The 17,565-nt window shown below is 59.3% G+C and overlaps 1 protein-coding gene across 1 annotated transcript in view; it reads left to right on the top strand.

Moving 5' to 3' along the window:
- Nucleotides 1–2,181: 2,181 nt before the first annotated feature.
- Nucleotides 2,182–17,565, top strand: part of SKI (SKI proto-oncogene) — a 77,581-nt gene continuing 62,197 nt past the window's right edge. The window contains exon 1 of the mRNA XM_004425502.3: nucleotides 2,182–3,200. Within this exon, the coding sequence (XP_004425559.2) occupies nucleotides 2,232–3,200 (969 nt within the window). The 5' untranslated portion in view covers nucleotides 2,182–2,231. The remainder of the gene's footprint in view (nucleotides 3,201–17,565) is intronic.

The raw sequence follows: 17,565 nt of genomic DNA, 5'->3' as shown, positions 1-17,565 counted from the left end.
TGACCCAGGCTGCCGCAGGCATGGCCCTCTCACCCCTGCCTAGCACTGCAGGCATCCCCCATGTGTTGCCCAAGGCTCAGGGCAGCTTGGGTACCCTTGTCTTGTGGAGGAAAAGGTGCCACTACCCAGCTCAGCTGGACTGTCCTTCTGCCCCCGAGTTGAGCACAGCCAGAACTGTTCCTCTGATTTCAAGTCCCCACCCTCGGGGTCTCTGCTGGATGCTGCCTCCCCCGGGGGGCCACTCGGCTAGCCTGTCCAACTTCGGCCCGTCTTCTCCCACCGGCCCCTTTCTGGTTTGTCTCTCCCCCCACGACACAGCCAGTGCGTGAAAGGACGGACAGTGTGATCTCACTCTGGCCACGCTCTGGGCGCCCTGCAGATGTCTAAGTGGCTCTCGGCAGGGAAGGCTGCAGGTTAAGGGTCACGCTGTCCTGCCCGAGGCACGAAGGAGCCAGGTTCCTGAGGACCCACCCTGGGCTTGGCCCTAGCAGTTACCTGGCCGGCGTGCACAGGGCACAGCTCCTGGACGCAGGGCCGTCCATCTCAGGCACAAAGCCCTACCCCGTGGAGCAAGCAGTGCTGCTCTGGGACTGCAGCGGGGTGAAGCTGCTGGCTAGCGGCCCCGCCAGCCGCGGGGCGGGGACCAGAGGGCAGGGGCGCGGAGTGGTTGGCGTTGCGTGCCAATCATCCCGGGGTGGGGGTGGGGTTGTGCCGCGCCTGCGTGGTGCGGGGGTCCCGGACACGTTGCACGCGGTGTCTCCTGTGTGGGGCCCCGGGGTGCTGCAACCCTCACTCGCAGTTACCGCCACTGTGTTGTGGCGTCCCCGTCCTAGGTGGACCTTGGGTTATACTGCACGGAGGCCCTGTCGTGCGTGTGGCGTCCCCGTCGTGCGGGGGCCGCGAGGGGTACGATGGAGGGTGCGCAGCCCCGTCCCGCCCGCCCCTCAGCTGGTTTGCGGTTGTGGCGGGGGCCGCGTGTGGGTTTCTAGGCCCGGGCGGCGGCGGGACGGGCGCCTTCCCAGCCGCGCAGGAAGCGGCCTCGGCCGGAAAGGGGGCCCCCGGGCGCCGCCGCCGCCCCCGCCGAGCGGCCTTCCGGCGGGCGGGGCCGAGCGGGGCCGAGTCCCGGTGGGTGGAGCCGAGCGGGGCCGAGTCCCAGGTGGGCGGGGGCCGAGTGGAGCCGAGTGGGGCCGAGTCGAATCCGAGCGGAGCCGAGTCCCGGGCGGACGGGCCCGAGCCCCGGGCGGACGGGCCCGAGCGCAGCCGAGCGGCCCGGGCGCGGGCGGGGGAGCGCGCGTTCCTGGAAGAGCCGCGCCGGGAGGCGGTCGCATTCCTGGCCGGCGCTCGGCTGCGGCGGACGCGCGGCCCCAGACGGTGCGCGGGGCGGGGCGGCGGCGCGGGGCGGGGCGGGGCGCGGGGCGCGGGGCGGGGCGGCGGTGTGAGCTCAGCGCCGGGCGCTCAGTCCGAGCCGGAGCGAGCCGCCGGGAGGATGTGCGCCGAGCCCCGCGCCGCCGCCGCGCTCTGAGGGCCGCCGCCACAGCGCTCCCGCCGCCCCGGAAGCCGCGCGCGCGGGCGGACGGGCGGGAGGGCGCGGGCGGGCCGCGGAGCCGGCGCGGGCGGCGGGGTGGGCGCGGGCCGGGCCGGGCCGGGGCGGCCGGCGGCGGGCGCGACGCGGCCGGCCAGCGCCGCCGGGACGAGCCGGGCGGGCGCCGCGCGGTGGGAGGAGCGGGGCGGCGGCGGCGGCGCGCCGCGCGAGGACGGCCCGGCGGGCCCCGCGCCCGCGCCCCCGCTCCTCCCGGGCCCCTCGGCCTCGGCCGCCGCGGCGATTCGCGCCTCGCGGCGCCGGCACCTGCCCGCGCGCCCCCGCGAGCCCCGGGCCCGCGAGCGTTGGCGTTGGCGTTGGCGGCGCGCGCTGGGGCATGCCCCGCGCCTAGGGCCGGGGGCGCGCGGGGGCGCGCGGGGGCCCGGGCGGCGGCGGGCGCGGCGCGGGGCGCGTGGATGTGGCGCCGGGCCCGGGCACCGGCGGGCTCCAGCGGCGGGACCCCTTCGCCCCGCCCGCCTTCCCCTTCGCGCCCCGGGCGAGGCCGAGGCCGCGGCCGTGATCGGCCGGGAGCCGGCGGCGGGGGCGGCCGGGGCCGGGGCCGGGGCCGCCGCCGGGGCGCGCGGGGCGGCGGTGGGGCCGCGGGGGCCCGGGCGCGCGGGAGCGGGAGCGGCCCGGGGAGCAGGAGCGCACCATGGAGGCGGCGGCGGGCGGCCGCGGCGGCTTCCAGCCGCACCCGGGGCTGCAGAAGACGCTGGAGCAGTTCCACCTGAGCTCCATGAGTTCGCTGGGCGGCCCGGCCGCCTTTTCGGCGCGCTGGGCGCAGGAGGCCTACAAGAAGGAGAGCGCCAAGGAGGCGGGCGCGGCCGCGGTGCCAGCTCCGGTGCCCGCGGCTGCGGAGCCGCCGCCCGTGCTGCACCTGCCTGCCATCCAGCCACCGCCGCCCGTGCTGCCCGGGCCCTTTTTCATGCCGTCCGACCGCTCCACCGAGCGCTGCGAGACCGTGCTGGAGGGGGAGACCATCTCGTGCTTCGTGGTGGGCGGCGAGAAGCGCCTCTGCCTGCCGCAGATCCTCAACTCGGTGCTGCGCGACTTCTCGCTTCAACAGATCAACTCGGTCTGCGACGAGCTGCACATCTACTGCTCGCGCTGCACGGCTGACCAGCTGGAGATCCTCAAAGTCATGGGCATCCTGCCTTTCTCGGCGCCCTCGTGCGGGCTCATCACCAAGACGGACGCCGAGCGCCTGTGCAACGCGCTGCTGTACGGCGGCGCCTATCCGCCGCCCTGCAAGAAGGAGCTGGCCGCCAGCCTGGCGCTGGGCCTGGAGCTCAGCGAGCGCAGCGTGCGCGTGTATCACGAGTGTTTCGGCAAGTGCAAGGGGCTGCTGGTGCCCGAGCTCTACAGCAGCCCGAGCGCCGCCTGCATCCAGTGCCTCGACTGCCGTCTCATGTACCCACCGCACAAGTTCGTGGTGCACTCGCACAAGGCCCTCGAGAACCGGACCTGCCACTGGGGCTTCGACTCGGCCAACTGGCGGGCCTACATCCTTCTGAGCCAGGACTACACGGGCAAGGAGGAGCAGGCGCGCCTCGGCCGCTGCCTGGACGACGTGAAGGAGAAGTTCGACTACGGCAACAAGTACAAGCGGCGGGTGCCCCGGGTGAGTGTCTCTGTCAGCCTTGGCTGCAGGAATGGTGGGATGCTGGGTAAGCTGGGCCCCAGGGTCTGGAAGCTGGGGAGGCGGCACCAGGAGGGGCCAGTCCCTGGGAAAGGGTGGGGGGCCTTCCTGGGCTTGGGGTTGTGTGTCAGCAGGCTAGGACGTGCGCTTCTGCCTCCTCTGATGTTGTAGGGTTTTGTTTTGTTTTGTTTTAAGGAAATCTAGGGTAGTGTTAGTTGCTATCAATGGCCATGTAGCGTGGAAGGAAGGACCTTCTGGTGGACCCCTAGGACAAACTGGCTTGCCCAGTGTGAGGGGCCCTGGGGGTCTGGGGCCAGGCCTGGTGGGTGGAGAAGCCTTTTTGAGGCCCACAGCCATTACCCAGATGGACCAGGAACGGCAGGCCTCGGGTGCTTGTGCCCTGAGTCCTGGGAAGTTAGATTCCGACTGGGCCCAGGCTGGAGCCTCAGGCCTTCCTCAGGGTCCTAAGGAGGTGTCCAGACCGGGTGGGGGTGAAGGGCGCTGCGCTCGTCTCGAAGTTCTTAGGCTTGCAGACAGAGGGGTGCTTGCCCATGGTCTCCAGCAGACAGAACTTGGCGAGGTGGGGCCTGTTTGTGCCTTGAGGTTCTTGGAGACAGACTCAAAAACGAAGCCAGGTGTCCAGGCTGAGGTGGCAGGGGGCCGAGACTCTGCGACTCCAGCTCTGTGCGTCTCTGTGGGCCTGCCAGTAAGTGCATCCCAGAGTCCCTTGTGCGGGGGTGAGGGCCACTTGGCACTGGGCTTGGGGCCTGGTCAAGTGTTGGAGTAGCCAACGGCTTGCGATTTGTTTTGGACGCCGTGTTTCCTTCTGTTCTTCTCTCTGAAACGCTGAAGGGTGCGGCTGGGAGGGCCGTGACCGAGGCTCTGTTGTTTGCCAGGCGGAGGATCTGTGATCGGCCGGGCAGCTCCTGGGCCACTAGGTGCCAAAACCATCCACTGGGGTCTTCACCAACTTTTCATAGTATTTTCTCTCTCCCTAGCTATTTGTGATTTTCATTTTAAATATCTAGGCTTATTAAATTGCGCACACAGAATGCTGCATTGGTTTAGCTATTCTTGGGAGGCCTAATTAATTCAGCTATTGCATCAAACTTTTTTTTTCTAAATCTGTGAATAGATGCTCCCGCCCGGTTTTCTCTGGGCGCCCCTCCAGTGGAGTGTCAGAGTCTCTGGGAGCGGAGGAGGGGCTGGAGAACAAGGGGCCTGTCGCCTGTGCTTGGAGGGGGTGCCACACATGTGAGCGTGTGCGTGTGCTCGTGGTGTTTCTGCCCTTGGCTAGGCCAGTGCCCAGGTGGCAGCTGTCTGCAGACTGTGTGGTTGGGGTTGGGCAGGAGGGATGGTCTGAGTGGGGAGCATGCCGTGGGGGAGGATGCAGGTGGCAAAGGCCAAAGGCAGATTCCCAGCAGGCTGGCTGGGCCCTTTATTTCAGATAGGGAGTTGGCTGTGGGTGGCCTGATGGGCGCTCCCTGTGAACTGGGGCCTTTCTGTTTGGGGTGCCTGTATGTGGCCCGAGGGAGCCCCGTGTGCAGGATTGTGGTGGGTCCCGGCGGATGAGCTGGGAGGTGAGGCTGTGGCACGTCACTTGCCTGCAGAGCGGACAGCAGAGGCTCTTGTCTATGAGGGTGTGTCTGTCTGTGTTTGTGTCCGAGTCTGGGTCACGTGTATGTTTGTGGTCTTCCTGGGGTTGGCTGTTTGTCACAGCTGCAGACCCGGGCCCAGGCTCCCTTGCAGCAGGCCCTGCAGTTCTGGGTGAGTGTGTCTTTAGGCTCAGGGAAGGCCTGGCCTGAGCTCGAGGGCTCAGGCACTGCCTGGGGAGAAGGCAGGACAGTTCCCTGAGCCACAGTCACAGAGAAGAGGGTAGAGTACGCTTTTGCTCTGGTCATTGCAACAGATGGTCAGTGCTGCTCTTCCTTCTTCAACACTCTCCCCAGTGGTGCTCAGAAATCTCATTTACTGATAGAAAGCAAATTTTCCAAGTAATGTGCAAGACATGCTGCTTGTAAGCGGTTAGGGTCTTCAGGCCTAAGTGCCAGTCCAGCCTTGTCCTCACTGTGGTGGGCTGGGCGCAAGGTCCGGCGTGTCTCCTTCCAGGCCTTGGCACCGTCCGGCGTCTGCTCCTGTGCTCCCCGGACCTCGCCAGGCCCCCCGCCTCCGTGAGCTCCTACCTGCTCTCCTCCCGGCTCCTTCACCTCCGGGGGCACCCTTCCTTTTGGCCTCGTTCCCTCGTCCTGTTCTCGGGGCTCTGCCTGCTGCCTGGCTCTGAGACTGTGCACTTGGGAGTTCTGGGGGGCATGGGCCCGGTAAATCCGCCCAGCGCAGCGCGTGCGTGCCTGTCTGCATGCCAGTGGCACCACGTGAGAAGCAGGGTCTCAGCCTCAGAGTTGGCGGGACCAGTTCTGGAAGGAGCTGCCCCAGCACCCGGCCTGTCTCCGCCTGCTCCTCCCACCTGCTTCTTGACAGCTTATTCGTGGGATATGTTTTGATTTCTTCACTTCCTTTGTAGCTTATTTTAATATTCTTGATCTACCGAGGATGAGGACAGGAAAGAACAAAGAACGTGCTAGAACTGTTCTTTGGAGGGGACACGGCTGCCCTGGGGCCTTGGGTTCTGGTGAGGTGAAGTGAGCTGAAGTGCGTTTGGGTGTTGGGGGGCTGAGGTGTCCGGCTGGTCTTCTGCCAGGCAGACTCAGTCAGCGCTTCTCTGACCTCAGTGGTGGGGAGGGGTCGGTGATTTTCGTGCTGGCCCTGATGTCCGACTGCCTTTGTTCTCCTTGCTTTGCTTGTGGCCAGGAAACGGTGGTCATGGTTCCCGTGGTTGTCCCAGTGTGGAATTGAGTATAGGCCGGGGCTCCAGCTTCGAGCCTGGAAATCCTGTGAAGGTGGCGTGTCCTTGTGTGCAGGCTGGCGGCCTTCCTCGGTGCTGTCCTCTAATGTTATGAGGATCCAAAGAAAGTGCAGGGATGCCGGGGAGCCACTTCTTAGGTCCCTCTGGCTGCTGTCCTTGGGTGTCTTGCACTGGGCCAGCCTGGTTGTGGAACCCCACGAGGCTGCTCCCACATCCCCACTCGGTCCCTCACTGGCTGTGTGACCTTGAGCAAGTCGGTTAATCTCGCTGTGCCTCGGTTTTCGCATGTATGAGATGGGAACTGTAGGAATTGATAATGTTTTATTTCGCTAGCGTGTTTAGGTGTCGAGTGTCACAGGTGGGGTGGGGACATGTCATCTTGCTGCTGAGAACGTGTGGTGAGGAGATGGAACCTCAGAGCCTCCCGCACTGTCGTCCTCTCTTTTCTTCTGCCCCGTTGGCTATGTCTCTCTCGCATGCTTGTCTAATGACATTGGGGCTAAATTGGACTAATTTTTTAGTAGCATAGATTGACATCAGTCATAGAGGGGGACGTTGGTGCCACAGGCTTGGCAGCTGCCTGGGGCACCCCTCCTTGCCCCGCAGGACGCCTTCTCTCTGGGTGACCAGGTTCTTCCCTTGCAGGCCAGGACAGGACGGGGCGGTGCTCTCCCTCCCTGGGGCCCGAGCAGGGTTGACACTCGTGTACGTTCATATGCTCAAGAAACAGGCTTCCGGGGGCTGCTGCTTGTTCTGCGTCTTCTGACTCCAGCCTGAAGAGCCTGGCTTGTGTGAGTTTATTGTGTCTTTGTCCTTCAGACACCCCAGTTCTTGGAGCCGTCTTTTCCATAGGATTGCCCTTGTCGTGTGGGTCAATGTGTGTTAGGGCCCTGTGGGCTGATGGCCTCTCTGTGTGCTGCGTGAGCGTTGACTACTGATTTCTCAGAGTTCCTAACGTTGACACGGTTTTCCCTGTGTTATCTGATGACTTCCCTGGTCAGAGGGCAGTGTTTTCTTAAAGCAGAAACCCAGCCAGGCCCTCAGCGTTGAGAAGCATTGAGTCTTGAGGTCCCTTTTGGGGAATGACTTCGGCTTTTAGCTGCAGAGGCCAGGAGGATTCTCCTGGCCTAGGAACCCTCTCTGAGTGGGATGCATTTTGCTCTTTTGAGCTGAAATTACCACAAGAAGGAATGGCATCAGGAATGTTCCATCAGGCTGGAATGGACTGGGACCGCACTTCTTCCAAGACCTTGTCTTGGAAGGAGCAGCTGTGCTCACCCCAGTGCTGTCAGGTCTGAGTAGAGATCTAGAGGGTCAGCTGTCCCTTTGCCGCTTGTTTTGCTCTGGGTTTTCGGGGGGCTCCGTGGTGATCTTCTGGCTTCAGATGCTTGGCTGAGAAGGTGGGATGCCATCTCTAGTGATGCTCCGAGGCGAGGGTCCTAGACAGGCCCCAGCCCCCCATGCAGGAGGATAGGGTGTGCGAGTCGGTCTGGGCTCCAGTCAGTCTGGCCCCAGAGTGAAGGTCGGGGGTTGGGGAGCTCTTCTCAAATGGGGGAAACAGCAGCTCAAGCGAGGCCTTGGTTTCTGCCCTGCACCCGTTGTTGGCTATGCGAGAGCGGGGAGGGTGCGGGAGGCCACCTAGCTGCCTTCCGTCTGTCTGGAGTGAGCAGAGCCATGTTTAGGTGTTTTCCAAGTGTGGTCCATCTGTCCGTCTATCCATCTGTCAGCCGTCTTGCTAGTTTCCAGGACCTTCCTTTGGAGCTGGGATGGGCCCCTCACCTCTGGGGTTTCCCTAGTGCCAGCCTCTCACTTGAGGGCAGCAGGGTCATTGAGTGGGCCTCACCTCTGTTCCTGCTGCCCTTGCAGGGTCCCTCAGTCAGCATGGGGCTTTGAGGGTAGGCTTATGGACTTGAGGCGTCTCGGTTTCTCAACCTTCCCTGCAGCCGGTTTGTGTAATGTGTGTCTGAGATGTCGGGTGAGGGCAGACGGGACAGGGGCAGGAGGAAGTCTGGGGGAGGGTGCCCGAGCCCCGCCCTGGCTGAGCTGAGTGCTGCCCCGCACCCCTGGCCTGCCCGCTGGGCGCAGGGAGGGCCTGGGGAGGCAGTGCTTCCGGGGCCCTGTGCCCTGGCTGTCTGGCGGGAGGTGTCCATGGCCGGTGGCCGGACTCTCCGTGGCCTGGAGACTGTTACACAAGCAGCAGTAGTGTGTCTCTTTCTAAGGATTGCGAAAGTCAGGGAGGATTTCTCCACTGGAAGCATTAGGCAAGTTTCAACTGAAATGTTTTTAAAAAGTTTCTTTGTTTTGAGTCAAAATACAGAGGCTGAATTATTTCCCTTAATATCTGTGAGAGCGGAAGGAGGAGGAGGGCGCTTTTCTTCTTCCTAAGGGCCCATCCCTCCTGCTGGGCGGCCACTGGCAGCTGGCTGGGGTGGGTGAGGATGGAGCACGGTGCAGCCTGGAGACCGTGACCGGCGTTCCCTGCCTGCCTCCTGCCCGTGGGTGTTTGGTTTATTAATCGGCTCAGGTGTGGGGGGCTGATCAGAGTTGCAAAGAAGGGACAGGAGGTCATTTCCTGGGAATGTGGGGCCACGTGCGGCTCTTCCCTGCTGTGGCCACCCGTGGTCTGAAGCAGGTTTTGGTTGGCGTTGGGTTAGAGCCACAAACGATGTCTGTGGGAGTGAAGTGGAGTGGGCTGTGGGGGCCGTGTGGCCACTGTGCTGCCTGCAGGTGCACTGCTCAGGTCCCCCAGCCTTCTGCCTGACCTCTCGCTCTTGGGGCTGGGGCCCCCCAGGTAGACTAGGTGTGGCTTGTGCTCTGGAAGCACCGAGCGCATTCCCAGGGCGGGCAGGAGAGTGAACAACAGCTCTTAGGCAGCTTTTCTGTGAATAGAGGACGGTTCTAGAAGAGACCTGTTCTCAGAGCACTGAGGACAGCCTGTGAGCCCGTTTTGTCGCACTAGACTTACTGTTTCTCCAGGCAGCATTGCTGGAGTGGCCAGGCGAGGTGGAGTGGCCTTGCTGGTCACAAAGCCTGGGAGATGAGGGCTCCTGGGGGTCCTCCAGCTCTGGGGCTTGCAATTGTTTGCGTCTACTTATTTACTAACACGAAGGACTTGGGTTCGGGTGTGAATTTTAAATAAGATGGTGGGGGATGAGAACAACATCTAGAGGAAGGACCAGAGTGGCCAGGGCACCTGCCGGGGGGAGGCAGCCCGCTGGCAGTCCACGGGCTCGCCAGTGACGTGGCGCCTTTCACCTGTGGTGTGTGTCCTGTGCGCTGCTCTGGCCTTCGCTTGAAATTCCTGTCGGTTTGGGTAATCCTTGTGGCTTTTGTGTGGGTGGTAACAGATGGGGGGCTTCAAGAGGGGTCTTGGCATGAGCCTAGGAGACAACTGCAGTTCTGTCTTGGTATTTGGCATTGTGTCTTCTCTGATTTTACTGTTTTGACTTACAAAGATTCAAAGAATGCTGTGACTTCTTGATTTTGCAGCTACAGATAGTAATTTAGGAAGTCTCGGCATGATTCTCTCTGGGCCACATGGCCTGCAGCCATCGAGCCTGCCCTTCGGTCTTGGTTCTCCAGGGAGCCCTTGTTGCGGCCAGCCCTGGGGGTTGTGTGATCGTGGTTGTGTTGTCAGCCTTGTGGGGGCGGGGGGCTTGGTCATGGCTGGGTCTGCAGTTCCGGGCCCGGAATAAATACTCATTGAATGACTCATTGGAGGCATGAAATCACTAATTGTCAAGGTTTATTGGCAGCTCTGCTCTTGTTGGCTAGAAAAGGAAAGATTGAGAAACTTTCTTGGGAGTGAAGTTGAGACGTCCTTGGGGTGTCACTCGTCCTCCTCTGTGCTACGTTGGAAGAAGGTGGCTTGCTCAGATCTGTGTGGGGGTGCTTCAAGCCTGGTTCCTTGCTGGACACTTTGCTGCTGCTTGTTGAGCAATGGCACCCCCATCTCTGGCCCAACGAAAGAAGCCTCGCCACGCCCTGACTTGGCTTCCACTGGGACATTGGCTGGGTACTTTGAAAGACATACCTCTTGTTGAAGATAGCTTCCTGCAGGGCCCAGTGTGCTGCTTGCTGCAGAGAAACGTGGCGGCGGGCCACTCCTGGGCTGCTGCGGGGAGGGAAGCTGGTGCTGATCGGCACCCTAATCGGGTTCCTTCTGCCCTGAGCGTTATTAGCAAAGGTGTGGATGCTTTGGAGCACAGGTGATCTGAGGGCCCAGGGCACCAGTGGGGCTCTGGCGTGGCCCTTCTCCTCCTAACTCGACCCCTGAGCCATGTGTGCGGTGGCGATCACACGATGGCAGCTCAGCCGTGCCTCCCTAGCCCCTAGGTCCAAACCCCTGTGGTGTGGTGGTACAAAGGAGCTGGGCTAAGCATGCCAGAAGCACAGTAAGAATATGGGTGGGGGTGGTGGACGTGTCCTGGGGGCACCCACCAGGTGTCAGGTTGTCCTGTGTGCCCGTCCAGGCCTCCCTCTGCTCCGGAGGAGCTGTTGGCCGCGTCATCACAGGAGCCGTCTCGTTGTGTCTTGGTGTCTGGGGACCTGCCTGGAGCCTGGGCCTGGCAGCACGTTCTCCTCTGTACCGCACTCTTCTCAGCCTGGTGGGGGTCTCTCCTGGGCCACACAGCTTGTTGGAAGAGGGAGTGCATTCCCGGGAGGGCTGAGGGTCTGTCCTGCCTCATGTGCAGGACACAACCCCCAATGCTGGAGCACATCCTGTAGGCGAGCACAGCCACGCCCAGCACCAGCAGCCAGCAGGGAACCGAGCCCAGTGAGGCCGGAGGTGAGTCGTGTCTGGGTGACCTGTGAGAACCTGTTATGGGGCCTGTGAGTGGCTGCGCTTTCCTGGGGCCAACATCTCAGTTTCCCTAGGGAGCATCGCCAGTTTCTCATGCACGTTCCATGTCTGTGCGCTGGCACCTCAGCTTTCCTCTCATGATTCCAGCCTTGTGGCGCTGGTTTGCGGCTCAGACCTGGCTGGCGGGTGAGGCGTCCACATCAAAAGCGGCAGTGACTGGGAGAGCTGGTGCCAGGCCGTGGTCTCCTCCCCACGTCGTGTGTGCTTGTTTCTCAGACCTGACCTTCTCACCATCTCACTGTCTGCAGAGGTGGAGTTTGCTGTGGAGCCGCTTTTGCGAATGGTGCTTGTGGTTTTTGTGGCACTTGTGGCCCTCCTGCTTGTGGTGGAGCCTGTGGTTCTTGTGGCCCTCCTGCTTGTGGTAGGGCTTGTGGTCCTCCTGTTCGTGGTGGCGCTTGTGGTTCTCGTGGCGCTTGTGGTTCTCGTGGCCCTCTTGCTTATGGTGCTTGTGGTTCTCCCCTTGGCCCTCGTGGTTCCACAGAGCTGCAGCTGTTGGGGCACCACTTCGCGCCGTCTGCCCATCCCTGTGGACGTGGGCTTCTGTTTGCCCACCGTTCTCCTTTCATGTCAGTGCACTGCTACACTTAAACCATTAGAGCAAGAAGCGGCTGTTGCCCCTGCAGACCCTTCTTGCTTTGTGCCTCATGCAGGTCCAACTGTGGGGAAAGTGCCAATTGTTGCAGAGTCTTTATGTAGACTCTGCACTGAAAGTACATGTCCCGAAACGTTGTGGCCTGCTCGCCTGCCTGGGCCTCACGGTGCACAGCCTGGCCCCGAGCAGCCCTGGTCGACCGTAGCCTGCCTACCTTGGTGAGGTTGGTGCCTGCCCTCTCCTGTGTCTGGGCACTGGTTGGGCCCCTGGGCACAGGGAGCTCCCCTCCCCAAGCGTGGTGCTCCCAGCCTCATAGTTCCCACCTTGTGGCCCCCTGTCCCCAGCCACAGAGCAAGGCCCTTTGTGCTGGCTGGGCTCGTGCTTGTTTGTGGAGGGTGAGCATGGTTGTCCGGATTTTGACCCATCGCTACCAGTAGGGTGAGTGCATCTCGAACGGCAGGGCCGGCGCTTGACGAGCGCGTGGAGGAGCCAGGACAGACGGGGGGCAGTTGGGCTGCACTTCTCGGGAAGCTGGGGGCCCTCTCCCTGGAGAAACGATGAGTGCACACGTCCCATGAGTGCATGTCCCATGTGCACTCATTGCTGGGGAGGTCGAGGCAGAGGTGCTGAGCAACAGGGAGGTGCCATCACCAGCCCGGGCCATGGTGGGGTCTCCGTGCTGGCGTCTCCCCTCCTCTCCACTGTGGCTGGGGGCCTGGGCTAGTGCCTGGTGCTGCTGGCTCCATCTCACCTGCTGCCTCCCCACTTCCTGGTGTTACAACCGTGTTACCCAAACCATTAAAAAAATTATGCTCCCAAGTTGAATGATATGCAAATGTAGTCAATTAAGCGAGGGGATTTTAATTAGCAGTTTAAGTTCATGTGTGAAGTGCCTTGCCTTAATTACTTGACAGTTTTGTTGTAAATTTGCTAAGTTTTTTTTTGCAGAACTATCAAAACTGTGATTTTTTTTTAACATCTTTGTATGCAATAAGTGTCGCCCAGCTTGCCTGACCCTAGTCGATTTTGTCTCAATTTATAAAACTCTTTAAACTGTGAAAACACGGTAAGCCTGTGTGTCGCCTCAGTGTGGCCCCGTGAGTTAAGCTGTTCTCTGTGACCCGGCGCTGGGGCTGGCGCTGCTCTTGGGCTCTGGATGGGAACACGGTCAGCCAGCCTCTGGCAGTGCCAGGGAAACGTGCTGAGACCAGAATGGAGGTGGGGAAGGGTCTTGATTGGTGGGACCTCAGAGGACCAGCGGCCACAGAGCCCAGCCCTGGGGAGCCACGTGGTGAGGGGCCTCATCCTGTCCTCCAGGGTCCCTGTGGGGCACACCGTGGTCCCCGATGCCTGCTGAAGGCCCTGAGGAATTCTGAATTTCGGAGCTCCTTCCCGACCACACAGAAGGAAGTCTTCCCTCCTCCCTCCCCCGACCCAGAGTGCCGTCACCCCTGCGTGGCGTGGCCTGGGCCGCCCTGGTGTCCAGTCTCTGCCGTCGGGCGCGTTCTGTCTGCGTGGTTGGCACACACTGCTCTTTCTGTTGGAATCTCCTGCTGTTTAGGGGAGAATTTGCTCTGATTTTCCTGTTGCTGCTGTTGAGGTGCTCTCGTGTTATTGGGGAGTCCTCTGTAGTTTGTAGTGCCCTCCCCAGATTCAATTACCTGATGGAGCTTGACGCCGCTCGTGTAGTTAGGTTATTTTCTCACTTAAACGTTTATCTCTGGGTTGTGATTTCTTTGGTGGATTGGTTTCTTCTCAGGAGTCTCTGTGGCAGGGGCTCATGTCTTGGTTCCTTCTGTGATCCCTGGGGGCTGAGGATGACGGCCCAGACCCAGCAGCGTGCCCTCACGGTGTGGCCTGCTGTCCCCATGGCCTCAGACCTCTGGGACCTTGGCGGGCGTGGCTCTGTGGTCGCGTGTCACCGGGCTGGAAGGATGGGGAGGGGTGTGGGCAGCGCTGGGGGCTCTGTGAGGGGTTGCAGCAGCTTGGTGCTCGCCCTGCTTTTGCCGCTTAAACCTTGACAGAAGTGTGGAGCAGAGAGCCAGGAAGCTGTCCATGAAAGGTGGGGCCACGCTGAGTTCTTGCCTGTCACTCCCCAGTGGCATGCATGGCGTACGTTCCCCCGCACCCATCCTCTGACAGGACCAGCAAGGAGCGCTCTTCTTTTAGTGTCATCCTGACATGTCTGTGGACTTATAAAAATGTAGCATTAGGGGAAATTTCAAGCTTACGCCGAAGTAGAGAGACTAGTTAATGCAGCTCATGTACCCAGTTCAGCAGTTACCAACATCTTACTTTATTTCATCTAACTCTTCCCTCCTTTTTTTGTAAGGGGCTGTAATTTTTTTTTTAAAGCAAATCCCAGGCATCATTTTATTTCATATTTAAGTTTTTCATTATCTAGCAGATACAGGATTGTGAAAAGTCATAACCACAGTGCCGTTAATGTACCTAACAAAATTAACAAAAATTTTTTCATGCCAGCCTGTATCCAGCCCGTGTTCAGATCCCTGCTGTCTCAGAAACAGCTCTTCTACGGTTGCTTTGCAGGATCCGGGGCCACCATTGCCTGTGGTTGATGGGCTTTCTGTGCCTGCATGCCTCTGCGTCTGCACGTGCATGTGTGCACGTGTACAGCCACATAGCATTTTCGAGTGTTCTGTGACACCGAGGGTTCTGGAGTTTATTTAACATCTAGGGCATGTGCTATAGTTTCGTTATTACAAGTGACGCTTCAGGGAGCATCTTACCTACAGGTGCTTCACGGAAGCCTCAACACGGCAGCGTGTAACAGTTCGGAAAGCCAGTGTACAGCGGCTGCCACTTGCTCCATTCCCACGCAAGCTAAGAAATGCACTCTGCCCATTCCTCTCTCGCTGTGCCCTTCCGGGGACGCCGTCCAGCACGTCTCCCTCGTCTCTGGACCTGTGTCCCAGAGCAGCTGTCAGGGCCCCGGGCAGTGACGCCCGTCTGCTGTCGCTCCAGTTTGCTAGCCTCCTTGCCGTGTGAGCACACCAGCCTGTCCCCCGCTCGTGTTGGTGACATTCGGGCTTCCCGTGTGGGCACCTTTGAGCAAGAGTGCAGAGTGTTCCTGGCACACACCTGTGCACGTGTGTCTGGAGCACGAGCCGGGAGTGAAATGGCGGGCCAGAGGGCACACAGATCACACTCAGCTGTTTCCGAAGTGGTTACACTGGCTGACGCTTCTGCCTGCAGGGAGGGCAGAGCATGTCACGTGGTGGCTCAGACCCGTTGTCGCTGTAAGTTCATCTCCTCAGATTCGGAATGCTGTGTGTGGAGTCAGTTTCTCAGAGATTTGGCAGGTCAAAGGGGATGCTCACTGGCCTGCGTGTAATCCTTTTGTTTGTTTTACTTATTTATTCACACATAACATACATATATATAAATATGTATTTTTCTTTTGCATCTTAAATCACATGGGGTGACTATGTTTGTGCTTAAATGTTCGTGCACGTTTCTGATCATTTCCTCAGTAGACTCTGGTCCCTAAAATGCATAGGGCCTTTGTTAGTGCTCTTGATTTCACATGTCACCACATGCTGTTTCTGAGTGGCGTGCCGATGTGCACACCCGCAGAACTAAGGCGCTGCTTGCTTTCCTACCTCCTCATGACCTGAGGTGACTTGTCATTTACAACATCTTTGTTAATTTGAAAGGTGCATTCTCGTTTAATTTTTTCTAGTTGGATTGGCCATTTTGTAATTTTTAGTATTTTTTTCTGTAATTTGCCTTGTGCATTTTTTAATTATGGTAAATATACATAACGTAAAATTTACAGTCTTGACCATTTTTAAGTGTACAGCTCAGTGGCATTAGGCATATTTACCTTGTGCGACCATCACCACCATTCATCTCCAGAGCTCTTTTATCTTCCAGAACTGAAAGTCTGTACCCATTAAACAACAGCTTCTTGTCCCCCTCCCCCAGCCTCTGGTACCCACCATTCTACTTTCTCTTTCTATGAATTTGATTACACTAGGAACCTCAGAGAAGTGGAATCATACAATATTTGTTCTTTTGTGACTGGCTTATTTCACTGAGTATAATGTCCTTAGGGTGCATCCATGTTGTAGTGTGTGTCAGAATTTCCTTCCTTTTTAAGGCTGAATAGTATTCCATTATGTGTATATACTGCACTTCCGACACTTGGGTTGCTTCCATGTTTTAGCTATTGTGAACAATGCTGCTGTGAACATGGGTATACAAATATCTCTTTGATTTCAATTCTTTTCTGAATTCAATTCAGTTTCTCCTTTCAGTTCTTTTGGGCATATACCCAGAAGTGGAATTGCTGGGCCACATGGTAATTGTTTTTAATTTTGGGGGAACCTCCATACCATTTTCCCCAGAGGTTGCACCATTCTGCATTCCCACCAACAGTGCACCAGGGTTCCGATTTCTTCACCTCCTCACCAAGACCTGTTGTTTTTGACAATAGCCATCCTCATGGGTGTGAGGTGGTATCTCCTTGTAGTGTTGATGTGCATTTCCCTGATGATTAGTGATGTTAATCATCATCTCTTCATGTGCTTATCGGCCATGGTATGTCTTTGGAGTAATGTATATTCAAGTTCTTTGCCCTTTTTTGAATTGGGCTGTTGTTTTGTTCAGTTGTAGGCCTTCTTTATGTATTCTGGATATTATTCCCATCACATTGTAGTAAGTGACTGATGTTTTGTCTACTGCATACATTGTGGTTTATTCATCTCTCTGTTGCTAGAAATCAGGCTGCTTTCAGTTTCTAGCTGTGGTATGTTGGAGGCAGGAGTATCTCTGTGCTGGAGAGGAGACCTCGTGTGCCTTGGAGACTCTGGTGCCCCCGGGCAGAGGCTCCCCACTGGCAGTGTTCCTGGCCGATGCAGAGGTGGTAGTCATGTGCTGGGGTGAGGGGCTGTGAGAGCCATCGGGGGAGTGAGTCTCACGGTGGGAGTGCAGCAGCAGGTGGACCTGAATGTGGATGTCCTTCTGTTATGGAGCACCTAAACTGTGTGCCTGGCCTGTGGCGGCCAGGAGGGAGAACCTGCAGAGGGCCACGGGGTTGGTCTGATGGGCTGGCGGCCCCACCTTGCCTGCTGCACTGAGGGCTGTCTTTGCTTGCTGGGGAGGCCTGTGCGAGAGCTATGGCGTGTGTGCATGTGTGTACATGTGTGTGTATGTCTCCTGGAGAGGGCCAGGCTCTGGACAGATGGCCGGGCCTCAGCCTGGGGTGGGGAGAAGGACAGCAGGAGGGCTTCAGGCTCTGAAGGTGGTCCGGTGAGCCCAGCATGCACTTCTCTCTCTCAATTCTATGTCCTAGCAGTTTCGGGAGAAAATTCTTTAAAAAAAAGAGGTGCTGGACTCACTGAAAGTGATGCCTCTCACCACACAAAGACCTGCCTTTTTAATCTCATTGGACTCACAGCAAGGGGACACCCACTCCCGCCCCAGATGGCCTGGCCCTGACTGTCCTGGGAGAGTTGGGGAGAGAAGCCCAGGAGGGCCCGTACTGGCAGGATGAAAAGAGTCAGGTACCTGGGCTCTGAGGCTGGGTGGCATGTGCGGTGGGCCTGGGGCCAGGTCCAGCTCGGCTCTAGGGAAGCTGGGAGCTCGTGGGGCTGCTTTGCTTCCTCCCTCCGCCCTGGATGCTGATTCCCGTGCAGCCAGCCGTCGTCTGCGTGGTTCCTGTCCCTCTCACTCAGACTTTCAGGTCTGGGCCCATTCTTGGCCCCATGTGCACTGGCTTGGCTCTGCTGGTTCCAGGAGGCCGTTGGTGACAGGCGGCCCCGCCAGATGCTGCTCCTCCAGACGGGCCGCGTGCTGTTGAGCTCTGGCACCTCGTGGGGAGGCGAGTGTGTGAAGTGGCTGTGGCCGTGAGGCTTGAGGGGGTGGCTGAGTCTACCCCAGAGCCCCAAAAGGCCTGGCCCACTGCCTCTCCAGCCATCAGGGCCTTGAAGTCATGGGGTGGCCCTTGGGGCCTGGGTGGTCGCCTTGGCCAGAACAGGCGGTACCCGTGCTGCCCGCATCCCTG

Source organism: Ceratotherium simum, chromosome 22, assembly GCF_057802395.1.
Source record: "Ceratotherium simum simum isolate JZ-2026a chromosome 22, ASM5780239v1, whole genome shotgun sequence".
Classification (NCBI taxonomy): domain Eukaryota; kingdom Metazoa; phylum Chordata; class Mammalia; order Perissodactyla; family Rhinocerotidae; genus Ceratotherium; species Ceratotherium simum.
The sequence above is the reverse complement of the archived record's forward strand: the minus strand, read 5'-3'. Positions and strand labels throughout refer to the sequence as shown.